The sequence below is a fragment of the Buteo buteo genome, chromosome 25 (genome assembly GCF_964188355.1).
Source record: "Buteo buteo chromosome 25, bButBut1.hap1.1, whole genome shotgun sequence".
Lineage (NCBI taxonomy): Eukaryota > Metazoa > Chordata > Aves > Accipitriformes > Accipitridae > Buteo > Buteo buteo.
Genome location: NC_134195.1, coordinates 8620744 through 8644623, shown reverse-complemented (window position 1 = coordinate 8644623; position 23880 = coordinate 8620744). Strand labels below are relative to the sequence as shown.

At 37.7% G+C, this 23880-nt stretch overlaps 1 protein-coding gene across 7 annotated transcripts in view; it reads left to right on the top strand.

Annotated features, from left to right (window-relative positions):
- The window catches only part of UBE3A (ubiquitin protein ligase E3A), a 53812-nt gene that overhangs the window by 5712 nt on the left and 24220 nt on the right, over window positions 1–23880 (top strand). For 3 of the 7 annotated variants that reach the window (XM_075057648.1, XM_075057646.1, XM_075057647.1), the window contains 3 exons: window positions 3899–3966; window positions 12059–12177; window positions 15623–15667. In XM_075057648.1, the coding sequence (XP_074913749.1) occupies window positions 12158–12177; window positions 15623–15667 (65 nt within the window). In that variant the 5' untranslated portion in view covers window positions 3899–3966; window positions 12059–12157. Of the gene's footprint in view, window positions 1–3898; window positions 3967–11298; window positions 11446–12058; window positions 12178–12605; window positions 12713–15622; window positions 15668–23880 lie in introns of those variants that run through there. The other 4 variants (XM_075057644.1, XM_075057645.1, XM_075057649.1 and 1 more) reach the window with 3 other exon arrangements.

Here is a 23880-nt window from a genome sequence, read left to right as displayed (position 1 = left end):
CTGTTGACCACTACCCTCTGGATGCGACCATCCAACCAACTCCTCATCTACCGAACAGTCCACCTATCAAATCCATATCTAGTCCAATTTAGAGAAGGATGTTGTAGGTGACAATGTCAAAGGCCTTACAGAAGTCCAGGTAGATGACATCCATAGCTCTTCCCTTGTCTACTGATGTAGTCACTCCATCACAAAAGGCTACTAGGTTGGTCAAGCAAGACTTGCCCTTGGTGAAGCCATGCTGGCTGTCTCCAATCACCTCCCTGCCCTCTACGTGCCTTCATGTTCAATCCTTGTGTGACATAATTTCAAAGCTGTGACCTAAGTAACTAAAGACAAAATTAAAGTGTATCAAAAACTGTAAGGTGCAACATCTCAGTTTGAAACCCAATGGAAATTTGGTCTTGGTGGGCCTTGCATCAACCAATGGGATCACTAGCAGAAAATCATGGAACCTGTATTTGGGTTTGGTGGTTGTTGCATAACTCTCTGGCAGCGATTAGTCCACGTGGCTTGCTTTTCTTTCTGGTGTCCTGTGAGGACTGTGGCAGGACTTCTGCTGTCTTGACTGAACTAGAGTTCTAGGGGTGAAGGTAGTTCTTCATATCTCCTTTGCAGAGGAGACCACACTCTTGCTCCCTTTGGTGGCTCTCTTTTTGGACTTGTTGATACTTCCTTGATAATCATTACACCAAAGAAATTGGTGAAATGAGATTAGTGACAAATAAACACCCCCTCTCCCTTACCTTTAGGAGCTGTGCACAGGGGAGGCACAAGAGCTATCTCTAATGTGTTGCCAAGCTCGTGCGGTGTGAGAGATGCCAGACTTGTCCAGGCAGCTGGGCTCTGGTATTACTTGTGTACTCCTGCCCTGGTATGCTCTGTGGGACCCAGGTTGGAGCAGCTGCAGTTCAGCAGGCTTGCAGTGTTAGAGGGTGGTTGAATGGCTCTTAAAGGAGCTGAACTTCTAAAATGGGCTGCCAGTCAAAATACCTCAGGAAACACTGCCATAGTTGTAGATGAGTTTTTCTTTTGCATTATGGTTAGTCATGTGTTTGAGCCGATTAATGCTTAAAATATTTTGATTTTACAGTACAGTTTTTTTCATTTTTTTAGAAGGTATCAAAAACTTTTACAAAGCTAGATAATACTGAAGAGGTCTATTGCTACTTCAGAATTTCTATTTCCAGTATGATGTTTTTACCTTTTATATTTGTATAGCCGTATTCAGATGATGATTACTTTTTATTTTGTAGTGAAATCTCATGTCCAAAGTCTTGGTGATGAATATTGTGGTTTAATATGTGTATATACACCCTATTTTATTTTTTAGAAAGTCCCAGGTATGCTAGCATACACTGCCTCTAGTAGCAGCACATAGATGTGTTTCAGCTGTTGTAGCAAAACTTGCCTGTTGTGGACCATAGAAATACACCCATACAGTCCACACAACCTGCAAGTCCCATCAGAGTTCAAGGATATAGGAGGTCTTAAGAGAGTGTATCGCTTCTGTGAAATACTGGTATTTTTTGGTTGCAAAGGTTGAGCCCTTTATGTTGTAAGGTGGTGATAAATACTCCACTTGCATGGTTCCTATGACCTGAATATCTTATTGAAAGAAGGATGTTTGTGAATACTTGTTTTTTATTTAGCTAATGTTGTTATATTAAGAATGTCAGCTGTGGAAGAAAATTATTCTTATTTTAACTTATATATTTGAAATTGTGTGAGAGCATTTATAATACTAGGTAAAATACCTACCATTTTCTTTAGAGTAGTGCTCTCTGAATTCTTTCTTCCGCCCCTGTCTCGTGGCAGTTATTGCAAAAAAAAAAAAAAGGTGGAAAACATTGTTTAAGCATATGATAGAGGTGATTTCGTGATGTCTTTCATCAAGCCAGACATGAGTTGCAAAGTATTTTTTATAATTTATAGTTCATTTCTTAAGTATTTTGCAGTTCTGTATTCTACAGTTTGGTTAATTCAGTGGCTTACCATCTTTGTTAATATCATTCAGTGTGCCCTGAAGTCTCTTTTTGTTATTGAAAATGTGTGACAGTTGTAAACAAGCAGCTCTTTTGGTTCTGGTCATGTGACAGATCAAGATTTCTTTATGTTGAGTGGAAGCAATAGTGTTAGCCATGCTTTTAGTCACATTTGTCGTTTGCGTTTTTTTAGGTAGGTGTGGCTTAATGCTAGTTAATAAAAATACTAAAGGTGGATGTCAAAGCACATCTGACTTCATTAAATTATTTTCATTCCTTTCAGACAAGCATTACAGATTCTGTGTTTCATTTTGTTGGTGGTCATGTAGCCTTTGACCAAAATTTTTTAGTAGACTGCTGAACTCCTGCTCTGCCTTGGTGGTAGCTGGTGGGAGGAGATTGAGGAAAGAGAACTGGAAGTCCGGGAGCTTCAGTTTTGTGCTGTTGGAATTACTTACTCTTCTGCTGTTGGCTACGTGTTATTAAGCAAATCCCCTGTCTCCATCTCCTCCGCTGTGGTCTTATTTCTTCCATAAATTGTACTGTCTTAATCTATATAGCTTCAGTTATGTTGGGAACCTTTGTTTTCTTTTCTCCTATTGCTGGGCAATAATCATAAATCCCTGATGGATGTATTTGTGATACATTTTCATGCTGTGCTTTGTCCTCTGCTTATACTCTGTGCACACTGAAGGCTGGTGCTTTTGTACCTTAGAGGAGAGTGACTGAATTTTATATAGGTGACATTGCTCTTTGCGTGTACATGAACAAATATATACATTGGAGATTAAGCTGGAAGTCCTGTGATACAAGGTGTGAAAATACTGGTCACGTTTGTCAGAATACTTTAATTGAGTTCACCTAATGGCATCACTGTGAATGAAGAATTATCCTTTAATAGAATATAAGATAAATATTCTGGATTTCTGCTGTTGGTATGGAGTGGATGGGAGCTCTGTGGTTTGACATCTTTTAAGACAAACCTGAATGTACTCTGAAGCTAACCAGATCAGGGTTTCCTCCGTGGGAACTCTGATCTATATCGGAGATAAGACTAAATCAGCTGCATTGGATTTGATTGTTCTTAATAGAGTTCAGAACCAAGAAATTAAATATTAAATCTTCACAGTACTGAAAATGTGATACTCTGTGCCAAATGAGTAACTGTCTGGAAAGTAATTACTAGATTTCTTTAGTTATATATATGCCTGTTTCTGTCACTTTTTCCCCTGAAATTGGTTGTGCTTTTAGGTGTTTGTTGAAAATGTTTGGAGTATGTTTTAGTCATGTGTCCCTTGTTAATTACGGCTTCCCTGAAAATGAATCATTTGTAGAAAAGCTTATCAAACTCCAGCAGTTTTGTGCAGCCAGGACAAAGATGCAGTTCTGTCTGTGACTTCTTTTGAGTGTTGTTGGGTTTTTTTTCTTATTGTAAATACCAATTCTTAAAAAAAAAAAAGGGGGGGGGGGGAGGAGAAACCTTGCCAGAATCTTCCAGAGGAAGGAAATGGATATTTGTAATGAACTGGATGAATGGAATTGTAAAACTCTATTGCATCACTACAGAGGAAAGAATAGGGAACGTTGTGTGTATGGACTTTCTGCTTTTGTAGTTTCCCTAACATACTAAGTATTTTCTGTTGTGGTTTTTGTGGGAAGTATGGTTTAGTTTGGGAAGTCATATGATCTAGTTTTAGGTAGTCCTGCGAGGAGCAGGGAGTTGGACTTGATGGTCCTTATGGGTCCCTTACAACTTGAGATATTCTATGATTCTAGGTATATGTTTTCCTTGAGTTGCAAACTTGTGAGTAATAGAAAGGCCATTCTTGAATGTATCATTTTGAAGTTGTATTGAGCTTCAGATTGGTATGGAGCATAGTACAAAAACTGAAACGTAATGTTTTGCATTATAGGTACAAGAACTGTAGAAGTCCATTTTAGAATTTGAAAGAACAAGTTCCAGCAGCTCTGGAAAGATATGGTATGTTTATGTTTTCACTTATGTTGTGTGTATGCTAAGAATTATAATAACAAATAATTATAGTTTTGTTCCCTGATTTAAAAAAAAAAAGTTGAAAACAAATTCAAGAAGAAACACACACATTCGTTTTTCCCGTATTTTTTTGACTGTGATGTCTGTTACTTAGGTATAGTTCTCTAGATAACTGAGTTACTTGATTTTTCTTGGAGAAAATGAATACTGATGATACAACATTGATGAATTCCCTTTTTATTTGTTTTACAAGCTCAGCATCATGCTGCTACCATCCATCTATTTCTTCATGGACTGGATAAGAATTGGTGCTGTTTCTGAATGTTTGGGGTTTTTTCCTTGCTGCTGAGCTTATTTATAGTGAGGCTTGTACAGTTTTTAGGTATGACTTGAAAAATAAGTTCAGAGCTACTGGAGAACTTAACCAAAGATCAGTGTAAGTCAAATTTGCAAGTTGGAATGTTAGGAAATACAGAAATGTAACCTTTATTAGCAGTGTTAACGTGAGCCAGTGGCACATGGTATCTCTTTTTGTCTAGGCTCTTAAAATGTCCAGCCAGCTTAAAAATATGTACATGTATTACAGCAAGGTTGGAACCTTAACTTGTAGTTATTTTAATTTCCGTTTTTTAACTTTATTCTGGTGTAGTCCTGTGGAGATACCTGCTAGCATGGAGTAAGTGCACCACTCTGTAGTGTCTCTTAAGTTCTGTAGTTCTGCAACTTGGTACAAAGAGAATTTTTGAAACTGTTTGCATTGCTGCATTCAGAAAAACAATTCTTGTTTTAAGTTCATTTTTCTACCATATTAAATAGGTCTGTTAATGCATATATAAAATTGTATGTTATTACTGCAACAACTGCTTCTAAGCTATGTGTGTACTTTAACAGCTTAAATTGTGGGGAAGAACTCGGTAACTGCTGATAGAAGTTTTATATGCCATGGGTTTACATCTAGATTTTTATTTTGAAGATAATTTAACATAGGAACATACTTAAAGTTTTGAAATCTCGACCTTGCAGAAGGGTTGTTGGGTGTCTTTTTTTTTCTTTCTTTAAGTTCTGTTTCATAGGAAGCTATAGACAGGAGCTAAAATGATTAGTTCTAAGCTGAAACTTTAAATATAGTGTATGCTAATTAAATACTGTAAATCTCTTAAAAGCTATAATGTTACATTATCACAATCCAGATGTTCCTGAGAGAATTGTATAGATTGGTCCTTTACTCTAGCAGGCATCTGGCAGGTAGTGTATATTCATTTTTGCACCCACAGCACCACTGGGACCACCCACCTGCTTCTTGCTCTCCAGTTCAATACCAGTTGTGTGTATGATGGCTCTTCTTCAAACCTAAGACATTATTTCTTTCTTGCTGTTATTTCTGCTGGCTGCTTTTTTCTGAACTGCTTGCCACTGTATGTATGCATAGAGTCTTTGTAATGGTATGCGCTTCATAAATGGATGAAGAATTCCCATCTAATCCCCCACAACTTGTGGGTAATGAATACTAATGGAACATCAGAAAAGCTGAATGTTATGCTACAGAATTGCATGATTGCTTGGTCTTAATATAAACTATATATAAACAAACATGCTGGTGACACTGAAGAACTTGGTGAACAGAAAGGTACTTTACATGGAAGGCTGCATGAAAGACAGGTAGCAAAAGAAAGCAAAATAACAAAGCATAAGCAAAAGGACAGATAGAATAAAAGTTTAAATATTAAAGCTGAAGTGAAGCTGTAAAACTTACCTGTTTGGAAAATAACTTAACCTGATACCTAGCCAGTAAAAGGAGAGCTACTAAAAGAAATTTAAATAGTAAAAGGAGAGCTACTAAAAGAAATTTAAATAGATGATTGGATTTCACCTCCTGATGTAGGTGGGGCTTTCCATTCATAACTCTGTATCACTTTGGAGAGAGCCTGAAGTTGCAGGCCTAACTGAGATAGAAACAAATGGTTCTGCTGCAAAAAAATGAGTATGTATAGTGGAAGAAATATCAGCTGTGGTCCAAGTGAAAAATACAGACACTAATTTCAGGTCTTTCCCTCTTTTACAAAGATGAATAAAGTACATCTATGATCTTACTGAAATATCAAACCAAAAACAAATGTTGAAGGGAAAATCTAGGGTACAGAGTTGCGGGGACAGTTGTAGAAAATGAGAATAACACACAGGCCTTTAGCTTTGGGGTGGGGGGAATGAGAGCAAACACTAGACCTTTTTCTGTTGCTATGTGATTTGTGGAGTATTGACATCAAGGCAAAGTAAGTGTACAGATATTACAGGATGAAGCATTATGTAACTCTCTAGTCAATCTCTCAATATAGAGATGCACCAAATTCTACCTTTATTTAACTCAGTAACTTGTGTTTGCACTGAAGTGTAAATTCCAGAATGGCACCAACTTTAATTTGAGGATAGTAGCAAATTCAGATCCCCACCCCAAATAATTTATTCAAGTGTTAATTGTCCTCGCTATCCTGCATGCTTGTGTTCCTACTCTAATTTGAATTTGTCAACCTTAAGTTTCTATTGATGTGGAGGTTTTATATGCTTTCTTTTAATTGGAAGATCTTTTTTATGTATTCTTTCTGTGCTATGAGAGGACTTAATTTCTTCCAGTAGCCATATTGATTAGATTGATTAACTTTGAACTCTTTCCGTTATGTAATCACAAGGCAGTTTCTCCTATCTTCATGATGTCTTTGTGGCTGTTTTCTGCTACTTCTGGAACACTTCTGGAGAATATTGAATATTTGGAGAACTGGGCTCAAGTTTTGAACAAGTCTGAAATACTTTGTGCAGATGAACAGACACCTTTCCAGGAACCCTTCATGAGTCCTACCTGTCACTCTAGCCATAATACTGGGAGCATGTGTATGTTTGCTCGTCAGTTGTGACCTCAGGTTGACATTTTCCAGGATAGAACCAAATTCTTTTGCTCTTCTAACTATGTGATTTTTGTATTTGTTGTTATTAGTTGAATGATTTCATTTACCAGGCAGTGGAAAAAAATTTGTATAGATGCCTTACCACTGTTTTTTTGCAGCTCCATTAGGATTTATGTGATCAGGTTTTTTTTAGTGGCTGTTTTATTTTACTTTATGATCATTGATAATTTGACCTGCTATTAGTTGCATGAAGAAAACTTCTAGAATCTTATGTCTTTTCATGTTTGCTATGTTGGAAGCAGCAGGCAAGCAACAAAAGTAATTGATGTTTCCAACATTATCAAGAAATTAAGTCTCAAACTTGCCTATTACTTTTTTTTTTCCCTGCAAGTGACAGTTAAGATTGAACTTAGGGATTTGGTGAACATTCTACAATTTCCTCCAGGACACTTGAATCAATCTTAAGTTCTAAAAGGCCAGCTTTCCTATCAGTTGTCAGTTCCTTTTTTGAAATAGTAAGCTAGCTAGTGTATTCTGTGGGCACCTTTTACTGTATAGATGATGACTGTCGTTTTTCATCATGGTACTCAAAGTCATTCTGGAAATGTACCAAATTTATTCTTGGGGGATTCAGAGGGATTCTTCAGAAAACATAAAAAAGCTGTCTTTAGTGGTATCTTCTTGAGAAAGATGGTTATATTTTAATTAAGCAACTAAAATTCTGGCACTGGAAGGTAAGGAAGATTGTGGTACTTTGTACAGGTGAATCACCCCCATTTTCATTAGATCATCTGTCAAAAAGAGCATCTTAAAAATACTTGGATCAGAGACTGCTTGGGTGGATACTAAGAATGCTTCTGTAAAGGAAACTTAAATTCCTACAAATGTCACCTCCCAGGGCACCCGTCCTTCAGTAAGGTTAATAAGAAGTTATAGTTTAAATAAGAAAAGTGTTCCTCCTCTCAGGGATCTTCCTAGACCTTAGATACTGGGTGTCAGCTGCCAGATTGCTGTGTTGTCACAGAAAATGAACATCAAATAACACAGGGAAAGTAATAGGTATAGCAAATCCATGCAAGTGACAACTTTCAATTAAGTGATTTGTAGCTGGAAGTTTTTGGCTTTGTTTTTGATTGCTGACAAATAGGTACTTAGGTTCTCCATAGTGTGGCTTTAGATTCTGTATGTTGAAGCTAGGGACCTCTTCTTGGTTCACGTTTGTGATTCCAGACTTTAAAGATTCAAATGAAATATGCAAAGAGAAGATCTCATCAGGCTATGCAGCAAGTTGCTTTTAGCCCCTTTGGATGCATCTGAACTTGGTTTCTGACTTCTTGCTCTTTCACTCATTTATTATTTACTTCCTCCCTCTTTCTGAGTTGATAGGAACATTCTTTTCAGAATATCTGCACCTTTGCCACTTCGGAGAAATGTGTGTTCTCTCAAACTACTGCATAAACATTATTTATTCTGTTCCCTCTCAATGAGGGCTACTCCAAGCCACACAAGCTTCTTCAGATGTATGGTTTGAAAGCATGGATCTTGTGTATTGCCTTGCTAATTATAATAGTTGTTGCAGTCCTGGTTGAATCTACTTCTTGTAAATAGTCACTAGGCAGATAGAGATGTGTCTGTACTGGAGCCTGCCCAGTCCCAAAGAGCCTAGCAGCCATCTCAGATTTCTTGGACATACTCCACAGGCACAAACTTTGTTTGATACCTTCAGCTGCTCTGTGTGTCTGAAAGCCTAAACTGTAATCCATGCTAATCATGACAGTGAAGACCAGAGAAATCTGTTTGAGTAATAAGAATAAATATCTGCTCTGGGGCTGCTATTCCTACCCTCTAAAAGGTAAGTTACATCCAGAGAGGTTTTTTTGTAAAAGAATTCCTGTGACAGAAAAGCAGTTGGTCTAGGTCAGTTTCCTATTCTTCAAAATGCCCTTTTCCGAGATGTTAGTGTATTCATCAGTGTGGCTTCCCTTTCCTGATCAAGTAGTGTCCTTTGACTCTCTTAGCAGGTTTATTTTCTGTCTTGTTTGGATCCAGCAGTCAATGTCCTTTGTTCAAACTAGATTCAGAATAAGGGGTCTTTGATGGCAGTCTCCTTCACCACCCACCCCATGTTTCAATATGCTGGTCTCTTTGCCAGCAGACAGTACTCTGGTGATGCATGGATGAGTAAAGTTTTAGAAAAATGAATTCTTTCATCTGTGCTAGGGAATCCTTGCCAATCATATTCTGTCGCACAGGAGTAGCAGCAAGGATAGGTGGTGAAGGTAGGATGAGAAGAAAATAGAAGGAAAAATGATTCATTAAGATTTCTTGCATCTGGATTGTTGAAAAGTAGCATGAGATTTTTAGACCCCAGTACAGTATATCTAGTTTTAAGGTGTTTTGTAACATATCAGAAATGCTGCAACTACCTGATTCAAAGCTCTGATCCATGATAAATTCAATTTGTAGGTACAAATTTCACTACAAAACTTAGGTGAGTTAACTTCAGCTCAGTGAGATTCATGCCAGTTCAGATACTGCCTCACTTCACAGAGCTGCTGTAGATACTATGTTCGGTAGCATGGTAAACCTGACTAACAGCATTGGATCTGTGTCAGGCCTCGGCACAAACTTGTCTTGGCCATGATTGTGGAGCTGCCACTTCAGTGCATATTCCTTACCATTCCAAAATCTAATGGTTTTGAATCCAGCACCAACACTTCATGTGTTCCTTCACCATTGACAATTGTGTTCATGACTTCTCTCCTCCCGTAAGAAACAGCCTCAGGAAAACCCTGTTTCACTAAGGTTGCTGTCAGCCTGTTGTTCTAAGATGTTTGTGGTTGAATGGAATACTACTGTAATTATTTTTTGCCCATGGTCTGGGTGATACAAGACACAAGTATAGGTAGGGAGTGATTGATTTGGTGAACTCCAGGACATGAGCTGGTACTTCTAGCAGTCAGACAGAATGTGGGTGTTCCAAGCAACAAGGCATTAGAGATAACACCACTGTCCTTTTTGACCAGCACACTAAAAGTTACTTGGGCAAAGTGCTAGAAGTGGTGTTACTTTCTAAATGCATTTTTACAGAACCATTTCACATCAGTTCAGAAAGCAGCAAGAACATAGATTTAACTTTTGAAGAAAGCACTGCCCTTACAATAAGCATCTGTTTCTTTAAAGCTGAGGCTTGCCTGAAAGTGGACATTGTCAAGTCTTAAACAATCAGAATGCCATAAGCAGTGTTTTAAGGTTTCTTAGTTTTGCTTCAGCATCTTGGATTTTGCTGTTTGCTTTTCTGTACAGCTGATGATCAGCAAACATTAATTTAAAAATCATTACCCTGTTTGTCATTTAAAGTTGACAGATGAGGAACCTTTCCAACTGACTTTTATTCATTGTACTATGTTCCTAGCATTGACTCAGTTAAACTTTGACAATTTACACCTGTAAAACATAGATACTAGAGAACCTCTGTTTTGTTTTGGAGGTTTTCAGTAGCCTGCTTCTTTTTTGCTTTCCTTATGTGGACTGCATTTGTGTTTAGATAAGAAGACTCAAATATTACTGATGTTAAAATAATTAAATGTCACTTTTCCTACCTCAAGGAACATACCTGATAAACCAAGTAAGCATCATTCTAAAATTAATGCAAATTTTTGTTCTGTTGCAGAGTTTGTAGCAGAATGGCAAATTGTAGTAGCATGGCAAAAGTCAGCAGCTTTTCTGACAAACTTTAGAAAATCATGGTCCTTGCTTACTGATCAGTGATGTCATATCTCTGACAAGTCAACAGATACAAATTAGCATTGAGAATGCTTGATTGCTCATCAAACCTAAGACCTTATTGAAAGACTCTTGCAATAGATTGGACTGAAGCGCAAAAGTTTTCTTTACTGAAACATTTAAAGCTCTCTGATATGCTCTCTTAGTATTTGCACCAGGTAGTTATGGCTGCGGGTGTTGCAGGGAGCTGCAGGTGTGCCCTCAGTAGCTCGCTAGCGTTTGTGCACCTGGCTTCTGTATGAGGCTTCTGCTGCATGGCAACCTACAAATGTGAGGTTTCATCTGGCTTAGAGCCACAGGAGTAAACTTCTCAGATACTGTACAGAGGTCTGTCTTCATAGCTACCGGCTGTTTAGAGAAACTAAGATAACTTTTTATTTACTAAACACAGTAATAACATTTCAATTTTAATCAAAACTTTGTATTAACAGAAAGTGAATAATGCTGTTTGTGACCTGACTCTCCATCAGAGGCCTTTTTTCTTTACAGTCTTTGTCCAGTGCACCTAGGAGCTTGGGTGGGAGAGAGAATGGGGTGAATTGAGTGTTGAGGGTTATGTTTGGAAATATTTTATCAGTTAAGTTCAGTTTAGAGTAGATAATAGCAGTAGGTAAGAGACTAACTGGTTCCTTTTCAGCCATGGAAGTAATCAGCTGGGGTGGTCCTGGGGCGCTCTGGGCACGAGTATTGCTGAGTGATCATTGGCTGCCACCTGCGTGACAAAGTAAAGGACCAACCCTTCAATTTATACCGGTGGAGCCAGATCACGGGAAACAATTGACAGGTAAAATACACTTTTGAAAATTTAAGGGAGAGGAGAGAGTACATGTGGTATAAATGGAGCAAAGAACCTAAAAGGTTGGCCACAGATAGCAAAGGTTGCTCCTCTGAAACTTTTACATAACTTCAGCTTACTTCATTTTGGGGAGAGGCACACAGCAAAGAGCAAGTTACATGTTGCTCCCCCTGGGAACACAGAGCCTTGTTAGGAACCAGTATTAATTGAGTTGTAGCAGGGAAACGAGTAAAGAAATTTTATTGTAGTTAGAAATTACACTTTATATTTATGCACATGCTTCCAAATCTTGGAATGCTTGTTGTCTTGATGTTGGGTGCTTTCCACTGATCCAAGAGATGGGTATTGGGTTTGGTTTTTTAGAGAGGCTAAAAATAAGTTGATGAATTTTCAAGCTCACCAGTTGAAAGTACCATAGTGAGTTACTCTAGAAGTCTTAGAATGCCATTCAAAATTGAACTAACTTTTGTGGAGTAGGTCTTAATCTTGCAGATAAAATAGTGCTTAGCATCAACATTTTTCTTCTGTTTTATGGTTTTTATTTTTAGTGGACTGGCTGAAAATAATTTCTAAGGACTTTTAACTAAATTTACTTCCTTAGAGTTGTTAAGCTTATGCTTAGCCCAGCGTGATACAGGACTGGTGTGACAACTCATTTTTAATCAGTGACTCAAAATTGTGATCACCCTGATGTCACCGAATGGCCACAGCTTGTAAAAGGTAAGCATGAAGTTTATCGTGTTGTTTCTTGGGATCATTTTTAGTGTGATGTTTGTTTTAGAAGTATTTCATTTGTATGGCTTGAAGTTAGTTTTATAAGTGATATTAAGGTATATTGTTTGTTTAAGTCAGCTGGCAAAGTTGACTTACCCTCTTGCTTAGTAATTTCAATGCTCACTTAGCTTGTCCCTGCCTGCTTGTTAAGATGAGCAGTGTGGTGCTCTGTGGTATCCCTCTTAAGAGCAGTACTATCACTTAAAAGTCTCTGGTCATTTTTGCTGTCATACTGAAATTCTGTATAAATTGTTTAGTGCACTTATTTAAGCACTTTGCTCATTTTTTTAAAGTATTTGTCCAGGAGACTAGATGATGTTAAAATTTGTAGGCTTGCATACCTTTACTTTTCTCTCCTAGGGAGGTACAGTGGAGGAGGTAAAAGGAGTGGCTTGCAGAATGGAGAAATTGCTCCCTGTGTTATTGGAAGTGAGCCACCATTTGAATTTGCTAGCTCATACTGCAGTATTCAGATTAGCTGGTGTCTTGTGATCAGTATCTATGATCTAATACAAAGCTAAAATTTATAAGAGCATTTGCTCTGAGATTTTCTCTGAACAGAACTCTTGTTTCAGATTTTAAGCAAGATGAAAGGATGTCTTGCCATACTATGTAGTTATTTTTCAGTACTGTTGCCTGCTCAGAGGAATAACAAGGTATCTTGTTTGTAAACAATTGGGTATTGCAGAATAAATAGCTTCTCAACAAACAACTACAATTCCTATGATCAGATTGGTCTTCCACGTTGTTTTAATGAATACTGAAAGCTCATTTTATTTGGTGCTTACGTTGTCATTTGAAGCCTTTTAAAATCTGGTTAATAAGTGCATTAATAATTCTGCAAATCATAGTTATGGTAGGTCTGCTCATGTTGTAGAAAACAACAAGCTGAAGGACTTCAATCCCTCTCTTCTGTAGAACCACTTACCTTAGAGGACCAAACTTTTTTAGACTCAGCCAGGTTTTATTTTTTCTGAACTTTCCTGAAACTTTGTCTTATATTGTTTATCTTATAGAATAAACCTTTTTTGCAGAATAGCATGTACTGAACTGCACTGTCTGTTCAAAGCACACATAAAACTCACACAAATGATAAGGATAGAAAAGATTTTGGATACACTAATAGCCGTGTTTACATGTCTATACTGCAAATCACCAGACTACCTTTTTTACATGCTAAGTTTAGATGCCAGTCTGCTCTTTTTCTGTAATTTTTCATACTGCTGTGCATTTTAAAGGCTCAAAGGATTAATACTCTTGATGTTTTTAACACCACTATTTCACTTAGATTTTCGTAGCAACTTAAAGCACTACTCTTACCCATACAACTGATAGGTTGTATTTCCTACGACTAAAAGAAAGATAGCAACCACCTCAAGCTTCCAGACTCTTTGCTGTCAGTTTCTGAAGCAAAGGATGTGAATAGAGGAGCTAGCCAGCATGAATATAAACACTCTTCTTTCCACTGTTCCTCAGGTTGTATGGCTTCTAGTTCTTACATGCTTCGGTGAATAATTGCGGGGGGGTGAGGGGGGGGGTGTCTATTCTCTCTGCTAAGTATTTACTGACTTGTTTTGGTCACTGGAGTTGAAGGGAAATGAAATTTTGGGTTGTTTGCTGTCAAACGTTATTTTTGTCAGCAACTATCTTGTCAGTCCTGAACTTCAATGAGTAAGAGAAACATCATTTGGAGGGAATAAATAGAGACCAAATTATGAGATTGGGCAGTTTTTATGTTATTTTCCAGTTAGAGGGTATTTACATTTCAAACATGAGTATAAAGTTAGTTGGATAGTAAGTTCAAGAATTCTGTCCATAGTGTCAGTTTAATTTTATAACTTAGTGAAATATAAATAAAATAACTTCCTGTGTTCTGCATCATCTGCCACTGCATAATATCCAGCTAGCCTAGGAATTTTAAATTGTCTGCCAGAAGTGCTTTCTCGGCACTGGGTCTGTTAATATAGTACAGTTTGGTAAAATCCAGAAAGTTGCTAAGATCTGGTATGTCAATAAGGGAATTAAGATTTTAGTAGAGAATTGGGAGAACAGTCCAGGCATTAATAGGAAGGACCATCTGGTAAGGTAGCACAATGAAACATAGGAAAAAGGGGAATGTTTCAGGCTACAGGTGGAGATTTCTTAGAGTGTTCAGAATAGTAGAGATAGTCATCTAGTAAATAGAGAAATTTGGAAATTCCATTCCTATAAACAAAGATTTTCCTGGTAAAGCTATGGGAGAGCCTGCTTAGCTGTGCTAACTGAAGTTCCCTAGCAAATTCTGTTGAAACCTATAAAGTGAGTTTTATTTGCAGATTTTAGCTCACATCTGTTCTGAGAGAGCTCTGTCATGAAAGACATTTTTGTTCATATAAGCTACAGAGTTCTACTGTAATGGCTGTGCTCTATTTCCACTCTTCACGCAATATAGTCAGCGTGGCAGTTCTGGTCAACTGTACCAAAAATCTATACCCAAGTGAAGGTTGGATGAGGTCCTTCAGGATATGATTTCAAGGCAGCTTAAGGTGATTGAAGTCAAAACTGCTGCATTTGTACTGCCATGTCTCCTGGCTCATCTGGCTACAAACTCACTGGGCAGGGGGAAGTCCCAAAGGGAGGAAAAAAATAATCTGTCTAAAGAAAAATTAAACGTTAACTTCTTGAATCAGTGCTGGCATAAGGAAGAAGATCGGAATAAGGAGGAGCTAAACAGCTATAATTTAGCCTACTTAAGTTAATGTGGAACTATACCCCTTAAATTACTCTGTAAATTAAGTCAAGGGGGGTGGCAAGCTGAACATAGGTGCTTCTTATGTGTTCAAAAATGCCAGGCAGTAACACCTAATTCTGAATATTAGTGGCTGACCTGTTGGCTGGAAGGAAGAAACAGAAAGCTGCCTGTGAGATTATGTCTATAAATTCAAGTAGAGAGAGACATGAAATTTGTTCTGAGATCCTGTTGAGACCTGCTTCTGAGCTGCTGCTTCTTAGCGTCCAACTGTGCAGAGAATCTGTTTGTAACAGTTGATCACTGATAAACTTTGAGTATACGTTTTGGTTACAGAAGTGGTTATGAAGGATTAGCCCAGAACTGATGCACTGTACAACCTGAATACAGAAATACTGCCAGCAGAACTCTTCTCTAATGGCTGCTGTTGTGTAAGCTGTGGGGGGAAAAGTGCTGTCCTTCTTAGAGAAATTTGGCTTAATTATATTGTCAGGTTTTATGTTATAAACTGTCTTCTAGAGTTTGGTCAAATTAAATGTGGAAGTGCATTAAAGTTGATGCTTTTAGTGGCAGTAATACATCGTTATCACTTTCCACCTTTCCTGACTCTTCATATTGTAATGACTTAAAATAATGCTTAAGGTTTTGTATCTGTATTTGCAGATCACCAGGAGAACCTCACTCTGAAAACATTGAAACTAGCCGAATGTAAGTAAATGAGTGGATGAGTTTGGTATCTCTTGTTTAAAAATGTTTTGAACATATGTAACAGTTACTATTGCACCTGCTTAAAAAAAACCAAAAACGCTGTGTAGAACTGTGGAATTACCTTAGAAAAAGTTAGTATTTTGCTATGGAAAAATAATTTTAAGCCTCTGTACAAACTGTCGGGGTTTTTTTGGTTGGGTTTTTTTTTTTGGAGGGTGAATGGGTTGAAGGGAAAGTTCAGAGGTTTAATTTAACAGGAACCAGTAGATGGTAGCATAATACAGTGTCAGAAATCTTCAGGCCTATATTCAGACTTGACAGTAGGGGTATAATTTCTACCTGCTGTTCACTAACATCTTGCATGGGTTTGAAGACACTTCAGTACTAAGACACAATACCTGCTGATATCTGTTGTGGCAAATGGATTGCTGAACTAAGAAGAAGAAGAAAAAGGTCTGACTTAATTTGGCAAATTTATATACTAGTTAATTCTAGAAACAGAAAACTAGCTTTCTTTCACTAAACAGTATTTGTGTAGCATCTTGCTCACAGTTCTGAACCTTGTTTTGGTCTGTCTTCATTAGCCTAGAAGCAAGATTGTGATAGGCTGAAATGTTCATTTCAATTTCAAATTCAAAAGGGTTGCAGGAATAAGAGGACCATCTTTTCTAGCTATTCAAACTGTCCTGTCATGGAACTCGAATAGGGAAACCACAAACTCTGCTTTTCTGGCCTACAGCACAAGTTCCAAAATAATAGCAGGACCATAGCCTAGTGGTTAGGGTACTGTATGAGGCTTCAAGAGATCAGGGTTTATTTCTTTTCTGTCACAAATTACTTCTATGACCTTAAACTGTCTCCTCCACGCCCTCCCCCCGAGTGGTCCGGCATTTTACGCACTGTGGTCTGAATGCCAGTTTCAGGATGTTTTGCAGGCTAGTGACAGAGTGCAAATTGCTCAAGGACTTCTCTGCTGTAGCTGTCAGACTTGGGGAGGAGCAAAGCTGAGGTGAGCCCCTCCACATTGGACTGCATAACCAACCTTAAAAGTGATGAGAAGGAAACAAGGAATGCTTTTCCTCTGTGTTTTTAGTAGTTCACTGCAGCGAAGTCTTTTCTTGCACTAGGAGGAGCATTTCTCCTGGCGTGACAAATTTGCTTTTTCCCCTCTCTCATGCCATCTATTATGGAAGTGCTGTCTAGCTGCTTTCTTAGGAGTACAGGTTGCAGGGATCCAGACCTGAGAGGTGACTGGCTGTCACTATGTGGACATGTGTTAGAGACAGAGGTTGCAGGGCAAAAACACTGCCATACTATCTTCTGCCTCAGTAGCAGCCCCTGCTGCATTGTGGTTTATGATTCCTGCAGCAAGTTGAGTTGTGTTCTTTTGTTTCCCTGGCCTAGCCAAACAGGGGAAATCAGGCTGTAGACTGGCTGTAGTCCACTCTGGATATTGTCAGCTGGACTACTGCTTTTTACAAGTTGTAAGGAAAGATATGTCAGAAACAAGCATCTTGACTGGTGAGAAACAAAGACTCTATAAGGACCTATGATAAAGCAGAAGGAAAAGGCAGTACAACTCTTTTTCCTTCTAGCAGTTTGACAGTTCTTTTTGTGTGTGTGTTTTATCTTCTTTAAAACTGAACCTGAAAAAATAATCTACAGTACCAGTCTACAGTAGCAAGCTTTTCTGTGTGAAAGCTGAATTTTTAAATATTTTTTTTTTTGGTGCAGAATGATGATCAGAGCTGCCCTGATGGTATAGATGTTGGGTATCTGTCTAAAATAGATGTAAGCCAGTCAAGCTGTAGGGATTTACATATTTGTTTGAGTAGTAGTTATACAGTATTAACACATGGTACACTTGCAAAACTAGATTTTTTAAAACTGTATCACAATGTGATGTGTACATCACCTGTTACAGAGAATTTGTGTAATCCTGCTGCATAGTTGCTCTTGCCACATAGGTGGAATGGCAGGCGGGGTAATATAGTGACCTGCAAGCCTACTGTGTAGTTAAAAGAGTTACTATGTTATTTACATGCCTATAATTCATTAGTAAAAGCAGGGACTTACACAAGTGTTTTGTTATTTGCACAATGAATGGTTAAGTTGGTTTTGCTCTGGTTGGCTGATATAATTGCTTTATTTGTTTCTCTGTTTTGCATTGCAAAGCTTTATACCAAAAGCATAGTCACATGTTACACATGTGTGAATTAAAATAAATAATTAAATCTACTGACTCTTTCAGACCCTTATGCAGGAAATTCTTCCATGGATAAGTCTTGCTTATCCCAAGGTTTTCAAATTCTGGCTCTGTGCTTGATGAACATCTTCATGCTAGCTCAGGAGTCTTTTTTCCTTAGCATTCATTCAAGTCTTTGAATTTCTAAGATCAGCAATTTCTCCTATCTGTTCCTGTCACAGGTCTACATTAATTTTCAGCTTCAATTAGTATAACTTTCTTAAACCCTCTTTAGTATTAAATTACATAATTTTTAATTGTTTAACAATAACTTGACTTATCAGTTCATGTATTTTCACTCTGTGTATTGTATGTTGTCACGTATCAAGGCAAATGTTTGGGTATTTTTATATTATGGCTTTCTGTGCCATCTTTCCTTCTTTCTGTTTTTGAGGATGGGATGCTTGGCAATTTTGAAACTTCTCTCTCTTTTTAAAGTTGCTGAACACTCCCCCATTTAAGGTGTTGTTGCGGTTCTAGCTGATGTATAGTCATCTCACTTTGGAGTAGATTTGATAAAAATTCTGCAGCAGCCTCAAAATATGCCAGAAAAACAAATTACAACCATTGCAAATATATACAGTAACTGTATAAGTGTTTCCTGATACATACTTTCAGATGCTATCCTAGTGCTTCCTGGACAGAGTGCCTTAAATTACTTTCCTCATAGCCTAAAACAGAGGCGGGTTTGCATAACATAACCATGGGACATGCTGATCATGGCCTTTATATCAAACCTTGCCACATATAGGTATTTTTGTGGCATTCGCTGCTTGTTTTATTGACATTCTTAGAAAGAAAAGATGTAAGAAGTATCTTTATGTACACCTGCAAGCCTGCACAGCCTTGTTACACTGTGATCTGCCCAGAATGAATTAAAAAATTTCTTCTCAGAGCCTCTTGTAATGCATCATTTAGCCAGATGGCGATTCCCTTGAGGAAACGTCATCAGTTAATAAGACTGCATTGACTCAAGAATTACTACTTCCTTAAATTTAGCAACTACTTAAGTTACAATTAAGTGTCTGTTTTACCTTTGCTTCCAAGAGCAAAAGTGCAGTAAGATAAGTTGACCAAATTTTATAATGATTTGAAAGAAAAGGAATTCCAGATTTCACAGTAGAAAATATAACTGAAGCAAATGTATTGTAGACCTTGGGTTCCCATGGAGCTTGGAGGATGCTATACATTTACCAGTTAAAAAGAAAGCTTAAAGAGAAGATATTTCTCTCTGGAGCTGTCTAATCCACAAATGCTAGGCTGTTCTTAAACTGGAAACTCATGTGTTTAAGTTTTATGATCCATGTTACTTGCACTTAGTTTCTGCGTGATCATGGTTGTCCTTGGACAGAGTCATGCAGAATGAAGGTATAGTAAAAGAATGCTACCATGGAAACCTAACTTTAAAAAGTGTTCTGGAGTTTTTAATAACTTGAAAACAGTCCCTTTCCTGTACTTGGCCTCTTTTCTTCAAGTTGTACAAGGAGAGTACTAGGTTGTTCAGCATTTAGGTCCGTTCTCTGCAGATCGGTCTTGCATGTTGCAATGGTCAGTCCCCTTCTTATATCAGTATTTTTGTCTGAAATAATTTGTCTCTTGCATCATGCTTTCTACTGAAACACTCCAGTGGTCCAGAAGTAGACAATCGGAATCAGCGTCTCCAAGTTACTGTCTGTGTCTTTTGATATCTCACTGCAGTGCTAATACTAGTCGTCTTTCTTTGATTGGTCTGCTGATCAGAATACAGTGTATAAATTTCATACTTGACAAATTTAAGCTTGCTCAGTAGAGTACAGCATAAAGTTTAATTGTACTTGCTTGAGTGCCAGGACTTCTTTAACCAAGGGAAAACAACATGGAAGGTACGAAAGACTATGTATTTTACTTAATATTTGATAAAATACTCATTATTTGTTTTGTCCTGAACGTAAAAGACTGAAGGATTCCTGCAAGTATGTGAAGTTACTATCATTTAATTTCTTTCCAATAAAGACAAAGTTTGTCTTATTGTGGCCTCACAGCCAGTACAAAGTATTAGAGTTTAGGACTCTTTACTTGATAATTTAAAATAAAATTTGGAGAACTGTTGAAATGTTTTGTGTGGTTAGACGTGATTATTCTTTTGAAGTTTAACAGCTGATAATAATTGTATATTTTCTTTAAAATATTAAGAATAACAAATTGTTCAAAGAGAATAAGATGTTGTAAGTTTATAATCAGTCCTAAACTTAGTAATGAGTTTATTCTGTCAGTAATTCAAGTTACTTTTTTCTTCGTAGTTAAATAAATTTATGGGCTTTTTTATGAAGGCTATTTTTCTCCCTGCCTTTTCAAAAGGCACTGGTTCTGTAAATGTGAGCATAGTATTTAAAACAGTGAAGTATGCCTACAGTCATTACCATTTACATATGTTGATTGCTTACAATAATTGCCTAATAACTCTTTCCGCATAATCAGTTATTTAATGGCTTCAAACCTGTAAGGGGGGGGGCACGACTGGGGATTTTTGCTGAAATTGCTTGGGTTGAAAAGCCAGGGTATAATTGATGCATTATTCATCTCTCAATTTTATGGCTAATTGAATGTTAGAGGGGTCACACAGATGACAGGGTACTGAATGCCTTCTTAAGAAGGACAGATAGGAAGCAGGGTATGAAAGTTGGTCTGTGGAATGACATTGTCTCTGTAGAGTCCTGGAGCTAATAACCGGAAGAGGAAAGGGCATTAATGAAGGGTGCTTTTCTAATAGGACTGTAGGAAGGTTATTTGTCTGTGAGGCAAGATTAAGAGATACATGCTGACTGTGTTCTTGACCCTCTCTCTCTAGCTGTCATTCTGCATTGCTCCATAAAGCCAGGACAACTCTTCTGTTCTCAGGTTTGCCCTTCCTGAGGAAGAGCCGTGCCTGACTTTGCCAGCACATGCTGTTCCCAGAGACGCAGTGGATCTAGAATATGTGGTGGGGAGGGAGGTCCCTTGGGTGAAGCCAGGATGGTCCAAGGGGGTTCACGGTCTGCACCCCAGCTATTGGGCCCCACCACACTGGAAAGAATGAGGTTTAGAAAATGCGAGCTCTGCGCACATGTGCGTTTGCACACATATGTTTGCTGGGGTACCAGTGGCTGAGGCGGGCAAAAGGTGTTACAACACTGCTGGAACAGAGGGCTCAGCTGCAGCTCTGGGTAGAGTGTTTGGCAGTTTGGTGTGCAGGCTACTTCAAAAGGGTCTGTGTGGGCGGTGCTTTTACTGGAAGCTTGTCTTCTCTAGCACTGCTGTTCTTACTCTAACTGGACAGAAGCAGGAAACCAACATATGAGGTCTTAAACTGAACCTCTAAGAAGGCTGTATTTAACTTCACAAATATGTCCATCTATAACCCACACTTTTTTTTATCGGTTTTTGATCTGCTAGTCATCTTATTTCCAAGGCCTAGTATAATTGTTGCAGGTGTATAAGGATCTTTATGCTCCTGTCTGTTAAGGCATATACTGAAAGTTGTTTTGCTATTAGTACTAAAAAAACCTGTTCCCTGTGTTTTTACTATCCAAAACATAAACATAAATTTTCCTCTAGTTTCCCTGCACATTAAGATTTTTGTTGGGTTTTTTGCGTTAAGAAAGAGAACAGCTTATGAACATTTTGGCACATCAGAATTCTTAATAGTCTTGTTAAAACAGGCCATTTTAAATTTCCACTTTCACGTTGCTCCAAGATAGCCGATTTTTGTGACTTCTGTGTAGAAATAATATAAAAGTTGTGTCCCAAGCAGAAAGCATTCAGAAATAAGTCATTTCATACTGATATTTCCAGACAAGTATGAGACCTTCATACATGTTTCTAAAATTTAGGTAAACTTAAAGCAAAAATTATGCATTTATGCAGATAATTTTAACTTCAGGCAAATTTTGAAACTTGGATGCAAATTCTTTGCTTTGTAGATGAACTTTAAGGAATTATATGCTTCAAATTTTTCTAAAATTCCTTAAATGTTTGAACTTACGATTTTTTTTCTATCACAACAGTTTATGTAGCATTTCTCTGTATTTAGTTTAAGATATTTGAGAAATGCAAATTGGCTGCTGTTACATAGGAACTTTTGAATGAGCACGCTCGATCTCTTTGTATAGGTTTTAGACATTCAAAAATTACTTTACGACTCAAAATGCAGCCCACAGTGCACCTTTGCCTAAGTATCTAGAAAGACAGGCTCAGTGGTGCACATTTCTAGTGATACTCCACAGTTTTGCCAGCATTTAAATTACAAATGCAAAGTACTTATTATCTGGCTTTTTATTAGTTAAAGAACAACTAGAAAGCCTAAAGGCATTCTTTTCTCTTTAAGTACTACAGAAGTAAGTCAGTGAATACTAATTTCTTTTTAAAAGGAAAAATGTGCTTGTGAAATTGTTGGACTTTGGGGAAGGAAGATGACATCTATTTTAGGTGCCTCTCCTCCTCACTGAAGTAGTGTGTCTTGCTTGAGGAGGTTATACAAGGCCCACTGTGTGGGAAGTTATCCTTAAGGCATAAGGATATGCCTGTGATGTCTGTGAAATGTTTACAACTGCAACCACACCAGTGCAGTTTCATACTTGGATGTGCAACAACAGTGTGAGTCTTTGCAAACACTTATGCAAGTCAGTCACTGCAGCCTTAGCTACACTAGAAGGTGTCTGTGTGCTAATGTAAACTAGTCGTTGAGTTCATAAGGGACCAGTTACTATTCACTAGATCCCTGTATAGGAATTTACAGTGAGGACTGCAGCTCCCTTTATATAGCCTGAGCTAAGAATAGAGAGGGGTTTTGTGTTACCTCACTTGATGAACCAGTTTTAATGCCTCAGGGTAGAACTTGAAGTCTTCTGCATAGTAAATGAGCAAGGGAAGAAAGAGATCAAGTTTTCACCTCTGGAGAATATAGAAGGTATGCTACATTTTTTCTGAATAATATAGGAAATGTGGGCTGTTGGCACTGGACAGTGACAATAATTCTTAAAGTACCCCAATGTGAATACGGTATAGAATATCTTACTGTTCTGTAAAATCACACATTGGCTTATTCAGAACTGCATTCTCTGTAAGTGCTTTCATGGATGGACCTTGGTAAGGGTAGCTCTTGTGGAAGACTTGGTAAATTCTGTTCTACCTTCTCAGGTCTGTATCCTCACTTTAAGTCTCTGCCTTTTTTATTTACTTAAATGATTTATCTGAGGCCATATCAAAAGTCTGCGGAATAGCTGCTGGGGAGAGGTGGGGGGGGGGGAATTCTAATACTGTTGTGTTCTAGTACTGTTGTACATTGTATTGTTTACTTCCATAGTTGATTTTAATAAAAAAGAAAAAAAAAATGTAACTTTCAGTTGGACCTTCTCTAATAGAATTTCACAGAAGTTGAGTCAGTGGCCATGAGTCAAAAGGAAAATGTTTGTACAAACAGCATTACTGTAGGCATGGCACAGTTTGAGAATTGGTAGTTAAACGTTGGAAGGCAAAAAATCTTGAGTCCCTCAGAAGTTAACTGTTAGAGACAAGTCTAAGCTTAGCTTTGTCTCCTGGCATCTCAGATATGACCTAATTAAAGTGGAGTGTTGTTTAATATGATAAAATGTGTTGTTAATATATCAGTGTTTATAATTGAAATAACTTTATTCAAACTAGATGTTACATAAGCTAGGAAAGTGTGCATGCCTCTAAGACTAAAAATTTCTCCAGTTTGAAAAAATAAGTTCAGTCTTCTTAGGAAATTGGTTAGCTTTTCACAATATATTTATCCTGAATAACAACTCCAGCTGCTTTAGGTAAGTAAATACATACACACATACCCCTAATTATATATACACTTAGAACAGATGTGAGAAATAATCCATATAACATTCATAGGTGTATTACATAGGTCAGAAAATTATGGCAAAAAAATGTGATCTACATGTAGACTGCAATGGAGAAATAAAATGGAAGGAAAATGCAA